This window comes from Tachysurus fulvidraco, chromosome 23 (assembly GCF_022655615.1).
Source record: "Tachysurus fulvidraco isolate hzauxx_2018 chromosome 23, HZAU_PFXX_2.0, whole genome shotgun sequence".
In the NCBI taxonomy this organism is placed as follows: Eukaryota; Metazoa; Chordata; class Actinopteri; order Siluriformes; family Bagridae; genus Tachysurus; species Tachysurus fulvidraco.
The window spans coordinates 18715957-18741142 of NC_062540.1; the positions used below are offsets into that span (position 1 = coordinate 18715957).

Consider the following 25186-nt stretch of genomic DNA (forward strand, 5'->3'; position numbering starts at 1 on the left):
CCAGCTGTCACTTTTTCACGATGTCTTCTTATTGCCTCTGAGGATGAAGATAGCGAAGTGTTTTTTTTTACCTGCATTAAGCAGCTTCTGTACCACTTCTGTCTTCCCAAAAAGAGCAGCTTCATGCAGGGCACTGCCTTTCTCCGTCTTTACACACACACACACACACACACACACACACACACACACACACACACACACACACACACACACACACACACACACAGAGAGACACAAAGTTGAGTGTAACCAGGTCAGAAGCACAGCAGTAGTCTGAGTATGTGGAGCATAAAGGCATGTTAATGAGACACCACAGGGAGGCAGAGACACAATGACACAGAACATTCCAGACCCATCAGGGAGGTGTTTGACATCTTTCTTTTAACATCTAACTGGGAACCACATACAGACTGGTTACAGTGGTATCGGGGTGGGAACCATGTTCAGACTGGTTACAGTGGTATCAGGAGTAGGAACGATGTTCAGACTGGTTACAGTGGTTTCGGGGGCGAGAACCATGTTCAGACTGGTTACAGTGGTTTCGGGGGTGAGAACCATGTTCAGACTGGTTACAGTGGTATCAGGAGTGGGAACGATGTTCAGACTGGTTACAGTGGTATCGGGGGCGGGAACCATGTTCAGACTGGTTACAGTGGTATCGGGGGTGAGAACCATGTTCAGACTGGGTACAGTGGTATCGTGGGTGGGAACCATGTTCAGACTGGTTACAGTGGTATCGGGGGTGAGAACCATGTTCAGACTGGTTACAGTGGTATCGGGGGTGGGAACCATGTTCAGACTGGTTACAGTGGTATCGGGGGTGAGAACCATGTTCAGACTGGTTACAGTGGTATCGGGGGTGGGAACCATGTTCAGACTGGTTACAGTGGTATCGGGGTGGGAACCATGTTCAGACTGGTTACAGTGGTTTCGGGGGTGAGAACCATGTTCAGACTGGGTACAGTGGTATCGGGGGTAGGAACCATGTTCAGACTGGTTACAGTGGTTTCGGGGGTGAGAACCATGTTCAGACTGGGTACAGTGGTATCAGGGGTGAGAACCATGTTCAGACTGGTTACAGTGGTATCAGGGGTGAGAACCATGTTCAGACTGGTTACAGTGGTATCAGGGGTGAGAACCATGTTCAGACTGGTTACAGTGGTATCAGGGGCGAGAACCATGTTCAGACTGGTTACAGTGGTATCGGGGGTGGGAACAGCAGTCTAATTGTTCACAGTGGAATCGAATATCCCACTTTTTTATCGCTACTTTTAAACAGCTCGTGTCGATATGAATCCACCTGAATTCCAATTCACCTGGTAGTTGATGTCCATTCCGGCGCCGAGCAGCACCTCTACAACAGGCAGGTGTCCGTTGCGTGCGGCAAGGTGAAGCGGCGTATGCGTTAGAGTGTGTGTGTGCGTGTTGAGAAGGTTGGGGTGCGCACACAACAGCAGCTTGACGACCTCGAGGCGACCGTAGTGTGCAGCGAGGTCCAGCGGAGTCTCGAAGCGGTTGTTCCTCATGGTGGGGTCGGTCAGTTCCTCCAACAACACGCGCACCACGTCAGAGTGTCCGTACTGCGCCGCACAGTGCAGAGCCGTCTCATTGTCGTTGTTCTACAACCACACGAGCGTGAGGAGACAGACAGACAGTGAAAGAGAGCGAAAGAGAGACAAAGTGAAGATAAAAACAAAAATAAAGAATGAGCACGAAAGATAAATGATGCATCGATGTTCCTTAAATCCTTATTCACTGGTTCACGCTGGTTCTAGAGTTGGTGCCTAATTAGTTTTTCATCACATGTAGTAAATACAAGCTTTGGGGCTTTTACTTTAACAAATCATTTACCATCGTTTAATATATTTTATCATCGAAAAAATATCACTGAAATAATTTGAATAATAATAATAATTTTACTGAAAACAAAAAACAGTAAAACAGTAAAACAGAGAAAAGCGTACGGTACATACAAATATTTTCATAAGACTGTAGATACTCGTAAAGAAAAGATACTTGTCGCATTTCAGACTGAAGGTTGGCTTAATCATGACACTGCAGTCTTGTTGCCTATAATGACATCTTGATGCTGTTTATGAAGGAAGTGACATCATCTATGATTTGTTTTACAATATTGTTTAGTACACACCCACATGCAACATCGTGATGTTATCCTGTTAATGGTAATGTGGGGACGGTTTATGAAAAGGCACCGACCCCAGAACGGATATCAGAGGATGTGAGAAGAGCTTTTAAACCATGCTGTCCCATCACCAAATCACCACAGAGAGAGAGAGAGAGAGAGAGAGAGAGAGAGAGAGAGAGAGAGAGAGAGAGAGAGAGAGAGAGAGAGAGAGAGAGAGAGAGAGAAAGATGAAGAGCGAAAAAGAGAGACAGAGAGGGAGAGAAAGATGGAGATGAGATATGATTATATATTTATATATTTATATATATATATATATATATATATATATATATATATATATATGAGAGAGGGGGGGGAGAGAGGGAGAGAGAGAGAGAGAGAGAGAGGGAGAGAGAGGGAGAGAGAGAGATGGAGAGAAAGAGAGAGAGAGTGGGAGAGAGAGAAAGATGAAGAGCGAAAAAGAGAGACAGAGAGAGAGAGAGAAAGATATGAGAGAGAGAGAGGGAGAAAGAGAAAGATGGAGAGAGAGAGAGAGAGAGAGAGAGAAAGATGGAGATTGAGAGGGAGAGATGGAGAGAGGGAGCAAGAAAAAGAGAGAGAGAGAGAGAGAGAGAGAGAGAGAGAGAGAGAGAGAGAGAGAGAGAGAGATCCTCAAAAACCATGTAGCAGAGTAAGACAAAGAGATAGGCAGCAGAGTATAGAAAGGGAGACCAACTGTGACAACAGTGCAGCTTATAATCATTAATAATAATGATGTTAAATTAACTTGTATATAATCGATTTGATTTGAAAAGACGAACAAACGGAACAGCAAACAAATAGACTCTCTTAGAGCGTGATCAAATAACTGATTCATTTCAAGGGACACAAACCTCACAGAAGCCTGTGTGTGTGTGTGTGTGTGTGTGTGTGTGTGTGTGTGTGTGTGTGTGTGTGTGTGTGTGTGTGTGTGTGTGTGTGTTGAAAAATCCATTAAGCCAAAGTGCAGTTTAGCCAGCTCCCTCCCATGATAAGGAATCCCAGCAATGAATCACAACCACAGCTACACCCACACACTCGACTTATGACTTACAAAGAGATCAACGTTTTGATAACAAAATATGTTTCCCAAAGACTCATACAGTCCAGGTTTTTATTCTTTTATTCTCTCTCCGAGAATAACACACCCGAAACAGGTGCTAAACACATCTTACACAGGTGTGTGTGTGTGTGTGTGTGTGTGTGTGTGTGTGTGTGTGTGTGTGTGTGTGTGTGTGTAGCTAGGAGAGACTAGCATACACAGACACCAAGTCAGACACCACGATGGACAAGTAATTATGTCTAATACATCAGGGCCTGTGTCAGTCTATGTCCATAACTCTGTAATTATCCACTAGAGGGCACTTTAAGGCACTGCTCTAACTGAATCATTTAATTCGGTGAGTCAAATGAACCTTTTACTTATTTGCATCGTTTACTCTACACAAGAGTCACAAACATTTCTGTAATGCCTGTAATCCTTCGGGAAGATAAAAACTCTTCGGTTTATTTGTAATTTAAGGTTTTTTTAATATTTGACCCGCCCACGAATAACGAGACACTCTCTAACGACTTCCTGTCATTTATTCACCAGACTCTTCAGATCTGTTGTATCCCTTTATCTGACTCTTATTCTATTCTAAATAAAAACAAACAAACAAAAAAAACATTATCTGATCCACAAGATAAAGTATCACTTTGTAGTGTACAAATAAATGATATCACATCCCCATGACTAAATCTTCCTCATACGTCGCTCGTCAGTAAGGCAGGGCTATACGCTGGCAGGAATGCTCCTGCAGAACATCCCTCATCTATCTTTACTAGTACACCAAGATCAAATACTTCCGTCTCTGTAAGACGGTATGACGGATCGACCCACGGTTTAAAGGCGTGACCTCTGACCCTACTACGATATCATCATGAGGAGAAAAAAGGGGGGTGGGCATCGCAATTAAAAAGATGGTATCAGAAAGGTGTTAGAGATGGTGTGTGTGTGTTAAAGTTGAAGTGTGAAAACGAGCGCGTGTGTGTGAGAAAGTGTGTGAGAGCGTGCTGCGCTTTACAACACGTCACAGCACGTGAAATACAGGAGAGAGAGATCTCGTGTTTCCAAACTCCTGTGATATCGATCGACCAACAAGAAGCGACAAGACTTTTGGATTACGGGGTCATGAAAAAGTGTGTTAAAAAATAGAAGAGACAAAAACAACAACAACAACAAAAAACACCTATGTAATGAGGTTTTCCCTCAGGGTTCTGCCAGAAGGTTTGCTATACTTGTGTGTGTGTGTGTGTGTGTGTGTGTGTGTGTGTGTGTGTGTGTGTGTGTGTGTGTGTGTGACATTTACAGACACTGACAACTGCTATGTGACTATGAACCCCTTACATCATCAACACGAGCTCGGGGGGAGGGGGGTGAATTATGTCATCGCTATGAGCCTAAGGGGAGGTGACAGTGAATAAACACACACACACACACACACACACACATACTAACTGAAAAAAAAGCACAATCATATCTCTCTGACTCTTTTGTCTTAAGCCAACCTTTTGTCTCTATCATGTCAGCTATAACCGTTACCATGGATACGCCACACCTCTCTCAGTTTAAGAAGAGTATATTCTGTCTCTCTCTCTGTCTTTCTCTCTAGGTCTCTCTCTTACAGACACACAGTTCCTTCAGCCACATTACACACACTTTCTGATGATGATGCACACAGACAGAAACATGGAGCATCCTTGAAAAATATATACTTTTTTCAACAAGTCGTGTTAATTTATTGAGCACTGACCCGAAACGTCATCGCGTCACAGTTTTCCCCGAGAGTATTTTCAGCTCACGACACAGGTTTTGGTGTAACGGTTATTGTGGTTCTATGGTAGTATAAATGTGCTCCGGTTCCAGGTTAACGTCACCTAACTGAGACATATCTTTAGGTAAGCTGTCGTCTCCGCCACTTCTGCGTCACTCTCACGTGACCTCGGGATAGAACTTAAATCTACAGTCGGGTGTAGCGTGGGGGTCAGAAATTTCACAGAATTCCCAAATATTTCCCAGAAAAAGTTTAAGTTTTGCCTTGTATTACTGAGTTAACCTTAGATTTGACACAAAATGAAACATTTACACGATTTAATGGACAACTAACACTCAACACTCCTGCATTATATCCACAGCGTTTCGGTGTCCAGGGTTTCCTGCGTTTCATTCGATCCACTTTTAACTGCAGGATTTTCACCTAGTGTTCAGAATTCAACCAAATTCCTACAACTTTTTTAACACGTGTCCAGATACGGAAAATTCGATCCCTCATGAATTTGATGATGTTACAAATGTAAAGAGAGACTTGAGTGATTGAAGTGATGTAATGACATCACACTATATGACTGAGAAACAGCGAGTCAGGGGCTCGAACCGCAGGCACACATATCCAAGCGAGGACAACTAAGAGAGGCAAGCATGCAGAAAGGGCAGAAGTCAGGGTTCAGAGGTCAGGCAGAGCATGGGTACACACCTTGGCATTAATATAGGGGTCAAACGGGCCACAGCGTTTGAATTCTCTGTGGTCTAGAGTCTGGGGGAGGAAAAGAAAAGGATGGAGATGAAGTCAAACGTCTCTCTCACACACACACACACACACACACACACACACTCACAGGAATAATGAACATTGCAATGGTAGGATGAACCAGGCAAAGAAACACTACAAAGCAGAAAATGGCTAAAAATGAAATGAACATATTCGAATAAAAACTTTTGATTAACTCTAACTTCGCACCAACTTCATGCTAATGCTTTCACTTCATTTTGAGTCATTTTAAGTTAAAAAAAAGTAAGGAGTGAGGGAGAAATAATAATTAATAAGAAAATATTAATAATGACAGTGAGATGGCGATGCACAGCAGCCTAACATCAGCATCGTAACACATTCCAGACGGTTATCATCACACGCACACACACACACACCTCCTGAAAAATAAACGCAAGTAGACTGGAGACTCCACTGACACAAGAGACAGAGTGAGACAGGCAGATAGACAAACAGACAGAGACAAATAGACAGAAAGACGCTATATCGTAGCCTCACATTCTGCTCTGTCTTTAGACACACAGACAGATGAAAATATTGAACAGAGGGATAGACAGACATACAGATAATCATCCCCCTTGCTCAAAAATGGTTTCCTTTGGGTTGGGAGAAAGACAAATTTTGCATACAGACAAACAGATAAATAGACAGAAATTCAGATCCTTTCGATCTGTTCAGGAACGGTTTATTCTGCCTTTAGATGGACAGGCAGACGTAGTTTCATAAATAATGCTAGAAAGAGAGAAAGAATTACTCTTCCCCTGAGCTCTGGATCAGAATAGGCAGACAGAGAACAAGAAATAGACAGACAAACAGACAGACAGGTATTTGATAGACAGTTTGAAAGACCAAAATATAAACAATGAGAGACAGACAGAGAGAAAGTCACATCCTCCTCGTATGTTCGTGAATGGTTTCTTCTGGCTTTGGATTTACAGATAAGAAAACGAAGGTGGAAGAGACAGAAAGTAAAGAAAGACAGATGGGTGGATAGAGTTTTAATTACAGACTAAGTAATACTAGAGACAAAAATAGAAAATTAAATCCTCCCAAAATGCTCAGGAATAGTTTTTTCTAGCTCTGTATAAACAGACAGACGGATTTGCAGATATACAGACGGGACATATTAAAACAAACCTGTTCGTTGAGTTTGGGATAGGACGTCCCCTTGTGGATGAGCAGCCGGACGATGCGCTGATCTCCTTTCCAGGCAGCAAGATGAAGCGGATAACATCCCTTATGATCCGCTACGTTAGTGGCAGCTTCGTTCTTTAATAACAACTCTACCACTTCACTGAGAAAGACCAAGAGACAGACAGATAAACAAAAAGACATAATATTCAAAATTAATATTAAACTGTCTGCTTTGACCTGTCGCGCACCATCGCTGTACATAAGACTTACCTATGTCCGTTCAGTGCGGCGTGGTGGAGAGGCGTGTATCCGTTACTGTCCACGCAGTTCACATTAGGGACCCTCCAAATACTGCAGACAAAAACACCACAGTTTATTAGTTTGCCATCTTCTAAGACACACTCTCCCAGTTTAAATGTATTTTAAAGACATATCCCTTTAGCCAGATGTACACATAACACATTCTATAACCGTGTGCTCCAGTAGATCTGATCATGCACATGCATATTATCATCAAGTTCTGGTTAATATTATGAACAGAATCTATGCCAATTCTTCTCCACTTGCTTCTCTTTTTCTACCCATCCTGAGAGATCCAGGGATTGTTCCAGCTCCAGTTGTGTTCTGCTTCATGGAGATTTTCGGACCTTCGTTGAAAAGAGGCATCAACCTTGTGAGGACACTTAGGTATCTAGGGATGAACCAGCTCCAGATTGATTTTTCAGGATTTCGGACATTTAAAGAGATGCCAACACCATGTGGTGTTTGAAGACAATGACCTCCTTATCAATACACAATTATCAGACTGTATCTGACTGTAGAAAGGACATTGTTCATAATAATACTTTCTGGTGTTTATAACAGATTATAATCACACCCTCCAGTGTCACCCAAATGAGGATGAGGTTCCCTTTCGTGTCTCGTTCCTCTCAAGGTTTCTTCCTCTTCCATCTAATGGAGTTTTCCTCACCACAGTCACCATAGACTTGACAGAATTTTTGAGAGGATTTTCAGGGTTTATTCATAAATATTTATCATCTTCAGTAAAAAATTCAAGACTGCTAACTTACATGAGTTACCCTGGCTTGATTACTGAGAGGAATTATAGTTTCTATGTAAATAATTGTTCAAAATTTCCACTGTTAATGATAGTTAGCATACATGAGTTAACCTGACAGGAATTTTAAGTTACATTCATGAACACTAAATCTTTCATTCTAATAATATACAGACATACATATATAATCTTATATGAGCTGAACTGGCATAATTTACAATTTATAATCATAAATATTTCTGACTTCTGATGAATTTCTAAATTCTATATAATCTTTATTGTTAATGCTGCATGGCGTATCTTAGATGAATTAACCCTGACAGGATTTCTCATAGGAACATCAGGTTATTTTCATGGATGTTAATAATCCTCACTGGTAATGCTAGTTAGGAACAGTTAACCTGACAGGATTTCCGAGAGGATTTTCACTACTAAAGCTAGTATTCTACCTTACAACAGATAGTCCGAGAGGATTTTCACTACTAAAGCTAGTATTCTACCTTACAACAGATAGTCCGAGAGGATTTTCACTACTAAAGCTAGTGTTCTGCCTTACAACAGATAGTCCGAGAGGATTTTCACTACTAAAACTAGTATTCTACCTTACAACAGATAGTCTGAGAGGATTTTCACTACTAAAGCTAGTATTCTACCTTATAACAGATAGTCTGAGAGGATTTTCACTACTAAAGCTAGTATTCTACCTTACAACAGATAGTCTGAGAGGATTATCACTACCAAAACTAGTATCCTACCTTACAACAGATAGTCTGAGCAGATTTTCACTACAAAAGCTAGTGTTCTGCCTTACAACAGATAGTCTGAGAGGATTTTCACTATTAAAGCTAGTATTCTACCTTACAACCGATAGTCTGAGAGGATTTTCACTACTAAAGCTAGTATTCTACCTTACAACCGATAGTCAGAGGATTTTCACTACTAAAGTTAGTATTCTACCTTACAACCGATAGTCTGAGAGGATTTTCACTACTAAAGCTAGTGTTCTGCCTTACAACAGATAGTCTGAGAGGATTTTCACTATTAAAGCTAGTATTCTACCTTACAACCGATAGTCTGAGAGGATTTTCACTACTAAAGCTAGTATTCTACCTTACAACCGATAGTCAGAGTATTTTCACTACTAAAGTTAGTATTCTACCTTACAACCGATAGTCTGAGAGGATTTTCACTACTAAAGCTAGTATTCTACCTTACAACCGATAGTCAGAGTATTTTCACTACTAAAGTTAGTATTCTACCTTACAACCGATAGTCTGAGAGGATTTTCACTACTAAAGCTAGTATTCTACCTTATAACAGATAGTCTGAGAGGATTTTCACTACTAAAGCTAGTATTCTACCTTACAACCGATAGTCTGAGTATTTTCACTACTAAAGTTAGTATTCTACCTTACAACCGATAGTCTGAGAGGATTTTCACTACTAAAGTTAGTATTCTACCTTACAACAGATAGTGTGAGAGGATTATCACTACTAAAACTAGTATCCTACCTTACAACAGATAGTCTGAGCAGATTTTCACTACAAAAGCTAGTGTTCTGCCTTACAACAGATAGTCTGAGAGGATTTTCACTATTAAAGCTAGTATTCTACCTTACAACCGATAGTCTGAGAGGATTTTCACTACTAAAGCTAGTATTCTACCTTACAACCGATAGTCAGAGGATTTTCACTACTAAAGTTAGTATTCTACCTTACAACCGATAGTCTGAGAGGATTTTCACTACTAAAGCTAGTGTTCTGCCTTACAACAGATAGTCTGAGAGGATTTTCACTATTAAAGCTAGTATTCTACCTTACAACCGATAGTCTGAGAGGATTTTCACTACTAAAGCTAGTATTCTACCTTACAACCGATAGTCTGAGAGGATTTTCACTACTAAAGTTAGTATTCTACCTTACAACCGATAGTCTGAGAGGATTTTCACTACTAAAGCTAGTATTCTACCTTACAACCGATAGTCAGAGTATTTTCACTACTAAAGTTAGTATTCTACCTTACAACCGATAGTCTGAGAGGATTTTCACTATTAAAGCTAGTATTCTACCTTACAACCGATAGTCTGAGAGGATTTTCACTACTAAAGTTAGTATTCTACCTTACAACAGATAGTCTGAGAGGATTTTCACTACTAAAACTAGTATTCTACCTTACAACAGATAGTCTGAGCAGATTTTCACTACTAAAGCTAGTATTCTACCTTACAACCAATAGTCTGAGAGGATTTTCACTACTAAAGCTAGTATTATACCTTACAACAGATAGTCTGAGAGGATTTGCACTACTAAAGCTAGTATTCTATAGTATTCTCTTTTGTATATAAAAGAGAAAAAAGAGGAACAGAAAAAGAAGAAAAAAAATCAGACAAACTATATAAGATATGGAAAAGATAAAAACATAGAACGAGTAAAGTAGCAAAAGTGAATGAGAGGGTTGTTAATGCAGAGGAATGGAGAAGAAGAGGAAGATTAAAGATTACTAATAGATTAAAAGAGAAAAAGATGAAAAATAAAATGACAAGTAGGGAGAAGAAAAGGAGCTCATCTCTCCCTCCCTCCCTCCCTCCCTCCCTCCCTCCCTCACACACACACACACACACACACACACACACACACACACACACACACACACACACACACACACACACACACACACACACACACACACACACACACACACACACACACACACACACACACACACACACACGTGTAACAATGTAATGACATCAGCCACCTCCTTCTTTAATACCCCAACCTTGTTGACCCATGGAGTGGTATCACCATGGCGACTAAGCTTTGGTGCCACAATTGAGACTCATTCAGACAGATGCTGTGTTAATGATAGATAACAAGGGAGGAGGGAGAGGGGGTCAGAGAGACAGACAGAAAGAGGGAGATAAAGAGTAAGACACACAGATTGAGAGAGACAGAAATAGAAAGAGACAGAATAAGATATAGATACAGAGTGAGTGAAAGAGAAATCTATGCATGAACACCTTCGGTTACAGATTCCCTTTAATGTCTTGACATAGAGAAAGCACACAGCCAGTTCCGTGTGTTCTTTGTGTGTGTCTGGGTTAAGAAGTACACACTGAAAGGAAACTCTAATCCCTAATATCCCCACAGAGGAATCAGACCAATGGAGGGTGCAGCTTACAAGAAATTTTCCCATGATGCACTGCAAACATTACCGTTCCTGTATCCTCTTTCAGGCTTGTAGAGTGTTGTGTAGCATTATCTTATGCGCTAAGCGTTAATTAGCCCCTAACTAGCAGGCTAGCTGAGATTCAGTCAATACTGTACACTTTATTGATCAAATTCTTTCAAACGTGTAGTAGGACCTGACTCGCTGTCTCATGACTTGTGATTACTCTTCTACTCATCCCAACCTCATCGTTTCAAACTCTTCTTCTCGCACTCTTTCTAGATGTCGCTTGACACTGTACCAACTTAACCCCCCCCAACCGTAATATGTTTTTGTTTTATTTTTACTTTGAATTAACAGCAATTACTATAAAGCATATAAAACCCACTCAGTTCTAGTTAAAGCAAGCACAAGATAGATAAGAGGTGACTAATCCACCCTAATATCCTTGAGACATACTTCAGGCACTGAACACCTCCTGAAAAAATTGTGTGATTTTTTTTGTGTGTGTGTGTGTGTGTGTGTGTGTGTGTGTGTGTGTGTGTGTGTGTGTGTGTGTGTGTGTGTGTATTTTATTTTTCATCAAATATACTTTTAAGTCCAGGGCATGTGTGTTTACATGCTTTAATCTACTTGTTCTACATTGTGGCTTGTAGCAGTGTTTCCTGCTATTTTCTGGCCACTCAAACATCATGTGCGCATGTACACACACACACACACACACACACACACACACACACACACACACCTATTTTTAGAAGAACTGGGTCGACCGGCGCTGTGGGACTTGCTGCCCGTCCGGCCGCTTCTTTTATAGTGATAACCAAACCTAAAACTGCAGGCAGTGACAGCAGGGGGCCAAGCACTGACACTTTGACGTTTCTAGGGTGTTAAAGCATTATTAATATTGCCGAAGAATCACTACCGGGATCTTCAAATCTTCAAAAACTCCTCGTCAATCAGTCGTGTCATTTTAAAAACACAGAACAATAAAATATAGAGAAGCAATGCATCAGTTTTTTATGAAAACATATGAGGCAAAGTCATGTGACCTAATAATGCACAAACCGTACATCATGCCTTTATAATAAAGGTCAAATAAGGTGTATGTAGTATTCATGAACTTTTAAGCATGATTATAATTATTATTATTGTTGTTGTTGTTGTTATTATTATTATTATTATCTTCATTATTATGACATTGACATGTCTTGTGTGAACGGATTAAAATTTCTACAGATTAAGACTAAGACTCGGCTTAAAGCATGCAGAGGTGTGTAGTATCTTGGCCAGTCACGTTCCTACGTATTAATAATAATTACATTCATTCAAAAACTTTGAAAGATTTTGCTTCAGATCCTGACAGATGACTAGTGTAGAAGGCACATTAGTGAGTAAGTGGGGGGTGGGGTGGGGGAGCTACAGCGAGAAACACACGCTGAACAAAGAAACTTTATCAGTCAGAAACACGACCAATAAAGGAAGTGTTGATGAGAACATATGACTTTTGTTATCAGCCAAAAAAAAGTGCAGCATAAACAGCAGTGAATACTTTACTAGAATTCGTTTCATTTCACAGTAGGAGTAAAGAAAATGAGACTGGTGTGAAGAAGAGTTAGCGCTTTCAGCAGCCAACTAATCATCTGAGATTAGCGCTGCCACTGACCGCACACGACCTGTCGCTGATTATTATATTCGAACACAAAAAAATCGACTCGTGGCCTTTGACGCTGCTGAGTGCATTGTGGGTAATCCACACAGAGATCATATCAGCCTGCAAATGTAAATAAAAATAATAATAATAAAATAAAGCTTTTGTGCATTTCAGTTGCTTTAGTTTCCATTCCATGAAGAACACGAAAGCCTCGAAAAAGGAAGTGTTACTTTAAGACATTCAGAAAGAAAGGGGTCATGTAAGAATAAGCGTGAACTTATCTGATCTTTCACTTTTATTTTGATGGAGGTCTTGTGTTTAAACATTAATGAAACAAGAGTAGATTTTTTTTGTTTCAACAGTATTTAACTTTTAAGGAAGGAGCCTCCGGTTCAAGTACTTGGAAACTCTGGAAGTCTGCAGAAAAGATGAGTTCACGGTTTCCGTTCTATCGTTACTATCACGAGCTGCGTTTTATTGTATTATTGACTTAAAAAAGAGAAAAATGTAACTATACAAAAATTAAAATGATGACATCATTCTACAGTCAATGATAATTGAAGGTTAATTAAACATGGCTGCTCACACCGCCCTGCTGTTGATTATTTTCCTCCATCAGCACATCCTGTCATGTTTTATTCCTCTACTTGCTTTATTTAAATCTTTCTTTAACTAATTCCAGCAGCCAGCCCAGTAGCGATCGAGTCTTTCATCATCAGGGGTCTAGGGGGTTTTCAACGTGCTACACTTTTTGGGTAATGAAACTCTGCCTACAAGGTGTGAAAGGTGCACTGAGACACAACCATAACCATGATCAAGTGCCTTCAATACCTTCTTGCTTCTCCGACCGTATGACGAATTGTAGTTTGTAGGTTCATGCACCTCAATCACAGACTTTCTGACCAAAGGGCCATGCAATGCCACCAAAATGTTGGAGGAGAGCATCACCATTGCACCTTAAGAAACCATCCTAAGATCTAATCATCCACCTGCAGATGTCAATGACTGTTCATTTTGTCTGATGATTCAGATTGCAGGAAGTGGCAGGAAAAACACCTGCAGCCTAACATCAGCAGGACAATAAAGCTGATGCTGAAGTTCCAGTTGGTTTGGAAACCTGTCAAGCCAGTCCTCATGAAAGGGGGAGAATGCAGAGATAGTGTAGAGCTTCGAATACTTAATGGGTCTACCTGAACAACCGATTGGACTGAACCGAGAACACTGAAAAGGCTACTGTGTTCTTATATCAGTCTATCAGATACCAATGTTCTCTTCTTCTGTGGTCTGCTATGGGGGAGGGATATGCCAGAAGTCTTACTGTTTTTTCCCCTTGATATTCAGCTCAATATTATATACAGTACTTCCTGCTTTACAACTTGGACCAAATCCCAAAACTAGCGATGCCTCAGGTTTTTTTCCAACCCAGTGAGTCCTTGTATTTCCATGATATCTCTTAATTTACACCTAGAATTTTAATGATTATAAATATTGCCTTCCTTTACTTTGCTCAACATTACATTCCAGACCAAAAACACTCCGTGCGCCCTAGACAGTAGTGAAGGACAGAAGCTCCGCATTTCCGAGCATTTCGTTATATTTTAATGGTGGATAAAAGCACCACTTTTCCACCATAATCAGCTGTCTGTCTTCATAAAGTAACATAAAATCAGAACCCTCTAGTTCTATTTTCACTTCGACTGCTGACCCGGACAAGAAAACACATCCGCACCGGTGCTGAATTACATGAACAAGCAAGAAGGAAAGGTCAAAAAGTAGCAAGTTAGCACAAGGGCTTTATTGGGGCTTTTCCGACTGTAAAGGCAAAAAAAAAAACACACAAAAAAAAACGTTTGAAGTATGTAGGCAGGAAAAAGGGCCTCAGATGTCTGGCTTTGAAAACAGCGGGTGGTTCAGGAACTGAGGAAAAAACAAGAAAATTCGCAAATTGCTGAATGCATTTAAGGGCCTTAAAATTTGAATACGTGCCACTGCTAACCAAATTCATGCTTTTAGTCTGTGAAATTTGTGGTTAAACAGATTAAGTGGGGGTGATTTTAACGTGCACTTTGATAAAATGTCCGTAATTGGGGATTTTGTAAATAAACAAAACATTTTAACAGGTTTGACAGACAAAAATCAAACCAAGATAAACAACATAAATCCACTCCTCTTGCCTGATGACTCAGCTTTATTTTCTTAGCCAAGAATGAACCGGTTTTTCTTTCAGGATTTCTGAGAGCACGCGCGCACACACACACACACACACACACACACACACACACACACACACACACACACACACACACACACACACACACACACACACACACACACACACACACACACACACACACACACACACACACACACACACACACACACACACACACGCCTGCACAGAGCTGTGATATTCCCCACATGACTCTGCCAACGCACTAAAGAGGCACAAGATGATGCCACGAAGCACCGGTCCATCACACCCGGTCGTGGACAGAGTTTAATCACATGTGAGTTTCTGGATTTTTTAGGATGTAAAGTCAATAAAAAAAATGAAAATAAGAGCAAAACAGGACACCGAGTCAGAATGTGCTAGATCAGTGGGAACAAAACGAACCTCAAGCACAGCACATCATATCCTGTATGTGATTAATGTGCGCTGAATATAACTTCAGAGAGTCATTCGTAATTTAACTTTATTAATCGGGAGTGTTTACTCTCATAAACACGGCCTGTACAGAGGACCGTCTTCCTGCCTGCCCGTCCCCACATCTGTCTGCCTGTCTGGCTGCGTGTCCAATAGATTGCCCATCATTCCCACCAATTATCTGCCTTCTTGTCTGGTCTTCTGTCTATATGTTTACCTGTCTGCAAGTCAAGCTGTATGTCTGTCTGTCTTTCCGGCTGCACTGCTAAGTGGCTGGCTGCTTGTTAGATGGGATGTACAGGCCTGTCTGTCTGTTAGTCTACCCAACTCTCTACCTGCCAATCTAGCTGTTTGCTTGCCCGTCAGCCCAGCGATCACTTTGCCTATCCGACCATCTACCTGTCTGTGTATTTCAGCTGCAATGATAACGGTCAGTCTGTCTAGACACCTGCCAGTCTGTCTGTCTACCAGTTTGTTTGCCTGTCAGTCCAGCCATTTCTCTGTCTTCTTCTTCTTCTTCTTCTCTGTCTGTCTTTCTGGCTGCATTTCTGTCTGTCTGTCTTTACAGACATATGCCTGTCTTTCTGTCTGTCTTTATATACCTCTGCCTGCCTGTACACTGGTCTGTTTGCATGTCTAGCCACATCTTTTCTGTCTTCCTGGCTGTATGTCTGGCGGTCAGTTGGTCTGTCTGTCCTTTCAAGCTGCATGTCTTACTGCCTGTCTGCATGCCCACCCTGTCATATGTTTGTACGCCAACCTGGCCATCTGTCTGTCTGTCTATCAGTCCAGCCATCTGTCTGTCCATTTGTCTGCCTATCTGTCCAGCCATCTGTCTGACCACATATTTGGCCTGGACACATGTCTGATGTGCGCCTGACACACTTCAGACGTGTTAAACCCACCACGTTTAACCGACTGAAGCTGAAAAATAAAATCAGGAAATACTGAAAAAATTAACCAACCAAACACGAACCAACCACTTCCTGTTGGTGCAATGGAGCTGGACACAGAAACACCTACATGCATCTAATCATTTCCACACTTATATACACATCACTGGGCACTTATGGTTAAAAACAAAGCTTTAATTAACAGCGAAGCTAAGTACCAGAAATAGACTTCAAGCGTCCAAAACACCTTAATCCCGTCATCGACAAAACAATTCATTTTACCATTTTATTTCAGCGCAGCTTGTCCTAAAACCGTTCAACAGGACATTTCCCAATTTCTCTTTCCACAGCTTCCTCTTTTGTTCACAACCAATTTTAATAATTTATCTCGTACCGATCTTGTACTGAGCGGTCTGTTGCGCAAAAAATATATATTTTGGGATGAAAAAAAATCTGTGATGTGGGTAAAGGAGAGAGGTCGAAAACAAGCTATAATGATGTCACTATGACATCATTGAAGTGAAGTGACGTGACATACGACTAAGTACGGTGACCAATACTCAGAATTCGTTCTCTGCATTTAACCCATCCAAAGTGCACACACAGCAGTGAACACACACACCGTGAACACAAACCCGGAGCCGTGGGCAGACATTTATGCTGCAGTGCCCGGGGAGCAGTTGGGAGGTTCAACAATGATGAGAGGTATCAAAAAAACAGCTTTTTTGTATAAATAAAGCTGTATAAATCATTACCCAGACAAGATTTATGTTCACTATAAACGTGTTAACGTCCAATCAGGGTCTCAGAGAAATGAATAAAATAATACATTGACATTTCAATTACTCTTCCATGCTTAAATCCCAATCATGTCTTTAGCTAGTTATTTTTCAGCTCACAATTTTCTAAGTAATGTGTATCACATGTAATGACTTTCAACGCTGGCTGTATGTTCGAGATACTGTACACGGATAGAAGACGAAGTTCATCGACGTGTGTTGAGAGGTCACGTGTCTCTGCCTGAACATGCAGAAAATCTCTGGTAATGTTGTAAAAGAGAGTTTGTGTGATTTTCTTCAATAGCAAAGATACAAAATCCTGAAGGGACTTTTCGAGCCACGGCTCTTATATTTCAGGTTCAGTTTCATGCAGAGGATTTTTCTGATCATGCAGCATGTCAGAGTCTGTTGTTCAGCCATGATGGAATGAAATACATTCCTTGAGATGTGCTTCGACTCTGTGCTCAGCTCTTGCACAACAAACTGACAAGTTCAGACATGAGAGCGATCTGCGTGCTACACAGGAGTAAAGACACAAAACCTGCAAAACACCAAAAGCTTCTCACAGTCCTGGTAAAAATGAGAAAACTTGGCGAGCGGCGCAACACCATGCCTAGGTCGTCCGAATCGCACGGGATCTGACCGGAAATCGTTCGGTACTCCATTATATGAGAGACATGTTAAGACATCATGTCTCCTAATCAGAGACAGGACCCACTTTCTGTTTACACAATACTGCACTTTTTCCTTTCAGCAGATAGTTCCCTGAACAATCCCTGCACTCCACACAAGGAGACAGACAGGGATTAAAAGACAAGCAGAGAGAGACAGAAAGGGAAAGATGGGCAGAGAGAGACAGAGAGGGAAAGACAGGCAGAGAGAGACCGAGGGGGAGAAAGACAGGCAGAGAGAGACAGAGGGGGAGAAAGACGGGCAGAGAGAGACAGAGGGGGAGAAAGACGGGCAGAGAGAGACAGAGGGGGAGAAAGACGGGCAGAGAGAGACAGAGGGGGAGAAAGACAGGCAGAGAGAGACAGAGGGGGAGACACGGGCAGAGAGAGACAAAGAGGGAGAGACGGGCACAGAGAGACAGAGAGGAGGGAGACGGGCACAGAGAGACAGAGAGGGAGAGATGGGCAGAGAGAGACAGAAAGGAAGAGACTGGCAGAGAGAGACAGAGAGGGAGAGTCGGGGTAGAAAGACAGTGGGAGAGAAGGAGGAGATGAACAGGGAGACAGTGTCCAGGGAGTGAAATACAGAGGAAGAGAGACGGGCAAAGTGAAAGACAGAGGGAGAGAAACAGAGAGAGAGAGGCAGGAAAGACAGAGAGGCGGGAGAGACAGAGAGAGAGAGACGGAGACCGACAGAGACAGAGAGACAGAGGGAGAGAGAGACAGGCAGAAAGTTGGTCGGCGAGACATACATGAAGTGTAGATTATCACAAGAGTCATGATCTGAAACACTGACAAGTGTGTCCAATTAACATTGGAGCTCTTTAATGAACATCGTCATTCTCTGTCTCTCACACACACACACACACACACACACACACACACACACACACACACACACACACACACACACACACACGGAGAGTGAACACTGCTCATCAACACACACTCAACAGAGAGAGATCAACATCTAATCTCATTCTAGTCATCCTGGAACTATGGTGATTGCATTAGTAATGTGAACAGTTAAGATTACTGCGATGATATAATCAGGCTTTTTCTTTAAATTAAAAGATATGATGTCACGGTCATGCTTAGTCACTGTGTATGATCAGACACTTAACTCACCCCTGACTATTTTTATTTAAAATGCTGATTAAAAAGAATTTTTAAGATTGGTTCAGTCGGCTAGCATCACATTTACGTCCTCCAAATTTTAATAATCCTCTATCTCTTGACTCGGCCAAAATCAGACAAGCTCGGTTTCTCAGAGCAGGGCAGGCGACAACACCGTGTCATTTCCTCCCAGCCAAGCTCTCTTTCAGCTTAGAACAACAACATGATAAATACTGACAGAGATTTTATATAAACATCACTGAACAACTTTAGCTTTTTCCATTTATTCTTGGTTATATGAACTGTTATATTTTTTGCCTCGGTTATCAATCTGTGAAATCTATATTACTATTTTTTTTTTAAACAAACCTATCCTTTTTACTTTTTCATGAGTAAAAAAAATTAAAAAATACAAATCCAAAAAGTAAAAAAATAAAATAATTAATTAAACATCTTGTCTATCTTTTTTTAATTATGCTTAAACTTTTATTTACATTATCAGGATATTACCATTTTAAGTTAATATATAAAATATTTTTAGAGAGATGGACGATATGATCTATCATATCTTGAAGATATTTCTATGATACATATCAAAATATACAAACCAGCAAAACGATGTTGTTACTGATAATAAATGTGTTTAGAATTAATGAAAAATAAATTAAAATGCAATAAAAAAAAATTCAACTGATAACCATCTGTTTTTAAAACATTTTATTTTATTAAAATTTAAATTTAAATTTCTGTATCATAAATTAAACTTTTTTCTTCTTATAAGCAAAAAAATAAAAATAAGCAAAACAAAATTTTTATTCATTAAAAATCCTGAGAGTTAAAAAAAAAAAAAGAAGAAGAAGGTTTAAGAGTCAAAACCAAAACTTAAAAAGAAGTTATTGTTGCTTTGCTGTGATTTTCTTCAAAACTCAGTAAACTAGCCTTATTTACTGTCAACCAATGCTGCTGGAAAGGTAAATGATTACCTCAAAAACAAAGAAATGACTGTGCAGTAAGATTAGCATATAAACCCTGTTCGTGTCCCACCCATTTGTCTTGTATTTGCAATTTTATTTAAACTTCCGCATCGGCAAATCTGAGAAAACTTGCTAGCATCAGCATGCAGCGCCTACACAGGTGTCTACAGCAAAAAAACCAAGAGGTCCTACAGAAGAAGTCTTACTGTAATAGAGAGAACGGATAGAGGAAGCAAAATACTGTGTACGTCAGAAAAATCGGGTTCCTTACAGTGTACTTGAGATTCTGCGAATTCCGTTTCTCGTTTTGCATCATCTATTAATTTATTTTTAGTAAAGCTGTGTCTAAAGGGTTTTCGTTAGCCAAACCAAACTAAGATGTTCAATTTAATTCTATTAAAATTTTTTTGTATAGTTCTATTAACAACGGACGTTGTCGCGAAGCAACTTTACAGAACGTAAAGAAATACAGTACAGAAAGTTTAATATTATATTATATATTTATTATATATATATATTATATTATATTATTATATTATATATATTTAAGATTAATATATTTAAGATTTTTGTTTGAAAAAATCTTGTAAAATTGTAGAATTTTTTTTTTATGATGTTAATTAATAATAAAATGTTCTCCATATTTACAAACGTTTCAGAAAGGAAAACTTTTTTTTGTACATGTGTACATCACACAGCTCATTTGCATTTGGTAACGCCCACAGAAATCCATAAAAGGTAAAGTGCACAGACATCTGGGAGTATGAAATGAATGTTCAGGGGAAAGGCTGAAAGGCAACTGTGGAAGGTAATGTGACTTACTTCTATGACAATAAACATATTTAATAACATACAACAGCAATAATAAGCAAGAGCTAAATGTGGTAGACTTGTGGTTAAGGTGTTGGGCTACCGATCGCAAGGTTGTGAGTTCGATCCCAGGTCCACCAAGCTGCCTCTGTTGGGCCCCTAACCAAGGCCTTTAACCCTCAATTGCTCCGTTGTATAAAAATAAAATAACGTAAGTCACTCTTGATAAGGGCGTTTGTCAAAATGCTGTAAATGTAAGCTAAATCTTGTCAGCTGAGGTGTGTGTTCATTTATACGGTTCCATTTCTCAAGCACCGGAAGGGTTTTATTGCTCTGATACCACAGCAAATTTGCCAGCGATTTTAATATTTTTATTCAGTAAGGAACATGTACACTTTATTTCATTTATAGTTATATAAACCTGTTTTCCCCCCTTTCCTTTTAGATGAATGCATTTATGAAAACCTTTAATTTGTCTGGTAGCCAAAAGTAATCAGAGCTACTATTACATGCAATTAATTATACACATTCTGACCAATCGGATTAGAGAATTATGACATATATGTATGTATGTATGTATGTATATATGTGTATGTATGTATAATTACTGCAGTATTATAATATTGCTGTTATAATTATGACGAAAAAATAACAGTATATATTGTTTTGTTTTTGATAAACACATCATTACAACCTAATCTGCATATGTAAATTTAATTCCCGTGGATAAAATATCGCGATATTTTACAGAATCGTAAGTTCAGACTAAACTTTCAGGATTTCAGGATTTTCTAATCCATTACGGAATTTAACGTTTAAAACAGTATACATGTTGGTTACTTCTTGTCAGTATATTTATAGACCATTAAAAAAGCTTTAATAAAACAGTATATAACGAGGTGACCGACTTTAACCGCTCCCTCAGATTAGCTTTAAGGCTAATCGCTTCTCCTACCTGAGTAAGCTGGAGAGCGCGTGAGCGCTCGCGCTGTGTACGCCGCCGCTCGAGCCGTGTCCCGCGCCTCCTCCACCAAATCCTCCTCCTCCTCCGCCGCCGCCGCCACCACCACCACCGGACGTGGCTCTCTTCCCGCTCAGCAGCTTCTCCACTGCGGCCACATTCCCGGTGCGCGCTGCCTCCAGCAGTTCTTGCTCCTTCCCCATCTCAGGCGAGCTGAGACACACTGAACCGGGCAGAGAGAAGATCCGTCTCACGCCACCACCACCGCCTCCGCTGCCGCCCCGACACGCGCATTCACGCGCTCACACCACAGCACACAGCAAGTAGGATCCACCGTTCACGTGTTCTGACCGTATTCCCAATACAACCCTGTCCTGTCTGATCCAGGGACAAACTTTCCTCCGTCCAAGCGCCACTCACACACACACTCACTCATACACACACCCAAACATACACACACACTTCCTCTGTCCGGCTCTGACACGTCACTTCCTGGAGTCTGTGGGCGAACTCCCAAATTGTTCCCTACAGGATAAACAGTGCACTACACAGGCGCTATGATGCATTATGTCACATCCTATGAAGTGCAATTATCTATGGAATAAGGATGCAAACTGGATACAGATGCACTATGTTCAGTGTCGATGCTCTTATACAGATGCACTATGTTCAGTGTCAATGCGTTTATATAGATCCACTATGTTCAGTGTCGATGCTCTTATATAAATGCACTATGTTCAGTGTCGATGCTCTTATATAGATGCACTATGTTCAGTGTCAATGCTCTTATATGGATGTACTATGTTCAGTGTCAATGCTCTTATATAGATGCACTATGTTCAGTGTCAATGCTCTTATATAGATGCACTATGTTCAGTGTCAATGCGTTTATATAGATCCACTATGTTCAGCGTCGATGCTCTTATATAGATGCACTATGTTCAGTGTCGATGCTCTTATATAGATGCACTATGTTCAGTGTCAATGCTCTTATATAGATGCACTATGTTCAGTGTCAATGCTCTTATATAGATGTACTATGTTCAGTGTCAATGCGTTTATATAGATCCACTATGTTCAGTGTCGATGCTCTTATATAGATGTACTATGTTCAGTGTCGATGCTCTTATATTCATGCACTATGTTCAGTGTTGATGCTCTTATATAGATGCACTATGTTCAGTGTCAATGCTCTTATATAGATGCACTATGTTCAGTGTCAATGCTCTTATATAGATGCACTATGTTCAGTGTCGATGCTCTTATATAGATGCACTATGTTCAGTGTCAATGCTCTTATATAGATGCACTATGTTCAGTGTCAATGCTCTTATATAGATGCACTATGTTCAGTGTCGATGCTCTTATATAGATGCACTATGTTCAGTGTCAATGCTCTTATACAGATGCACTATGTTAAAAAAAAACTTGTATAACAAATCCTAATGAAGTGCACACAAATATGTATTAGTGAGCTGAATCATGTAGTCACACTGTAGTGTGTGTCAGAAGCCCTTATTTTGTACACTCACTGTAAAGGTGTAAACGCCTTACGTTTACATTTCATTTTTCATTTAGTAGATACCTTTATCCAGAGTGACTTACAATTTATTTTATTTTTACTTAACTGAGCAATTGAGGGTTAAGGGCCTTGCTCAGGGGCCCAACAGTGGCAGCTTGGTGGACCTGGGATTTAAACCCAGGACCCTCTGATCAGTAGTCCAATACCACTAGGCAACCACATCCCTCACGCCTTCAATACATATCTTAATGTAGTGAAATTATGTAGAGTAATGTAGAGAAAGGCACATCTCCCTCCCCCCATCCTGACCATCTTCTACAGAGGGACCATTGAGAGCATCCTGAGCAGCTGCATCACTGTCTGGGTTGGGAAGTGTACGATCTTGGATCGCAAAACCCTGCAGCAGATAGTGAGGACAGCAGAGAAGATCATTGGGGTCTCTCTTCCCTCTACCATGGACACTTACACCACACGCTGCATCCGCAAAGCCAACAGCATTGTTGATGACCCCACACACCCCTCACACACACTCTTCACCCTCCTGCCATCTGGAAAAAGGTACCGAAGCATTCGGGCCCTCACGACCAGACTGCGTAACAATTTCTTCCCACAAGCCATCAGACTTCTCAATAACTGAACTGGACTATACTGAGCACAACATACAAACACACATCATCTGTATGGACTGCATAGACCCTCACAAAACACACACACTCTTTTGCACACTTTTCTGCTGTTTTTGCACATACTGTCCAACATTTCAGCTGTTTTTGCACATATTGTACAATATCTCAGCCATTACGCACATACTATACAATATTACAGTCATTTGCTGTTTTTTTTTTTGCACAACTCTATATATTATACAAAGGACCTGTTGCTAAGAAACTGTGTTCATTCTAATGTTACTGCATGAAATATTGTTTGAACATTCAGTATTTACACCGGTCGGTCGGCGCTGTTTCTGTTACTGTTTATTGTCTTTTGTGTATTGCTTTTTTTTGTACTTTTTGTATTGTCTTGTAACTTTATGTCTGCACTGTTTTTGTCCTGCACTGTCTTTTGTCCTGCACTGTCTTGTTTGTCTTGTCCTGCACTGTTTGCACCAGGTTACACAGTTGCACTTTATGTACCTAAGACTACTTACTAAGTCCTTAGCCCTGTCTTTGTTTTAAGTAGCACCTTGATCCTGGAGAAACGTTGTCGAATATCACTGTGTACTGCAACAGCTATATATGGTTGGAATGACAATAAAAGCTTCTTGACTTGACTTGACTTGACTTGACTTAAATAGAGATTTGGGACCTGCATATTTCTTCCTCTTATTGTTATTATTATATATTTATTTCTTCTTTCTTTCTCTTCTGTTTCCATACTTCTGTAAAGCTGCTTTGAGACAATGGGAAATCGTTAAAAGCTCTATACAAATAAATAGAATTGAATTGAATTGAATATTCTTAATGCACATACATATATAGTGCAATATAAAAGCCCTCGTTTCGTGCCCTAATGCAGTTCACTTGTTTAGGGATTTGGAAGCTATGTTCCGAATCACAGCTTTTGACATACAGTAAAGTTCACAGCCTAGTGTGTAATAGCCCTTAGATTTTCTAATCCTGGATGTCTTCCTATTGTGCATCTAGGACACCCTATTTAGTGCACAACTATACTGCCCCCGAATGACTTTTAACTAAAATGTAATGCACTATAAAGGGTGTAAAAGACATTTATTTTTACAATGTATGGGGATGAGGGACCTACATCTCAAATGGCCTTCACTAAGGAATTTTCCCCATTATAGTGAACTATACGCAACTCACAAATTTATTATTTCTACAATTTTTTTTACAAACACATTGTGTATGGTTTGGTCAGGTTCCCTTCTGAGCCTGGTTCCTCTCAAGATTTCGTTCTCACGTCCTTGAAAGCAACCTCCTCATGTCATTAAAAGCAAACACAGAGAGAAGGAGGAGAAGCTTCTTCCCACGGGCCATTCGGAGTTTAAACCAGGAAACACCCAGGATCTGGATCTAGTACTGGACCTCTCC

At 40.4% G+C, this 25186-nt stretch overlaps 1 protein-coding gene across 9 annotated transcripts in view; it reads right to left on the minus strand.

Annotated features, from left to right (window-relative positions):
- LOC113650698 (ankyrin repeat and SAM domain-containing protein 1A-like) overlaps positions 1–22097 on the minus strand; it is a 66459-nt gene extending 44362 nt beyond the window's left edge. For 4 of the 9 annotated variants that reach the window (XR_007139305.1, XM_047807321.1, XM_047807322.1 and 1 more), the window contains exons 1-6: positions 21611–22096; positions 7159–7239; positions 6892–7048; positions 5680–5739; positions 1317–1619; positions 72–147 (exon numbers count right to left, since the gene is read on the minus strand). Coding sequence is in view for 8 of the 9 variants with exons in the window: in XM_047807321.1 (XP_047663277.1) it covers positions 72–147; positions 1317–1619; positions 5680–5739; positions 6892–7048; positions 7159–7239; positions 21611–21819 (886 nt within the window). In the remaining variant the exon portion in view is untranslated. Of the gene's footprint in view, positions 1–71; positions 148–1316; positions 1620–5679; positions 5740–6891; positions 7049–7158; positions 7240–21610 lie in introns of all 9 variants that reach the window. The other 5 variants (XM_047807319.1, XM_047807318.1, XM_047807317.1 and 2 more) reach the window with 2 other exon arrangements.
- Positions 22098–25186: the final 3089 nt, after the last annotated feature.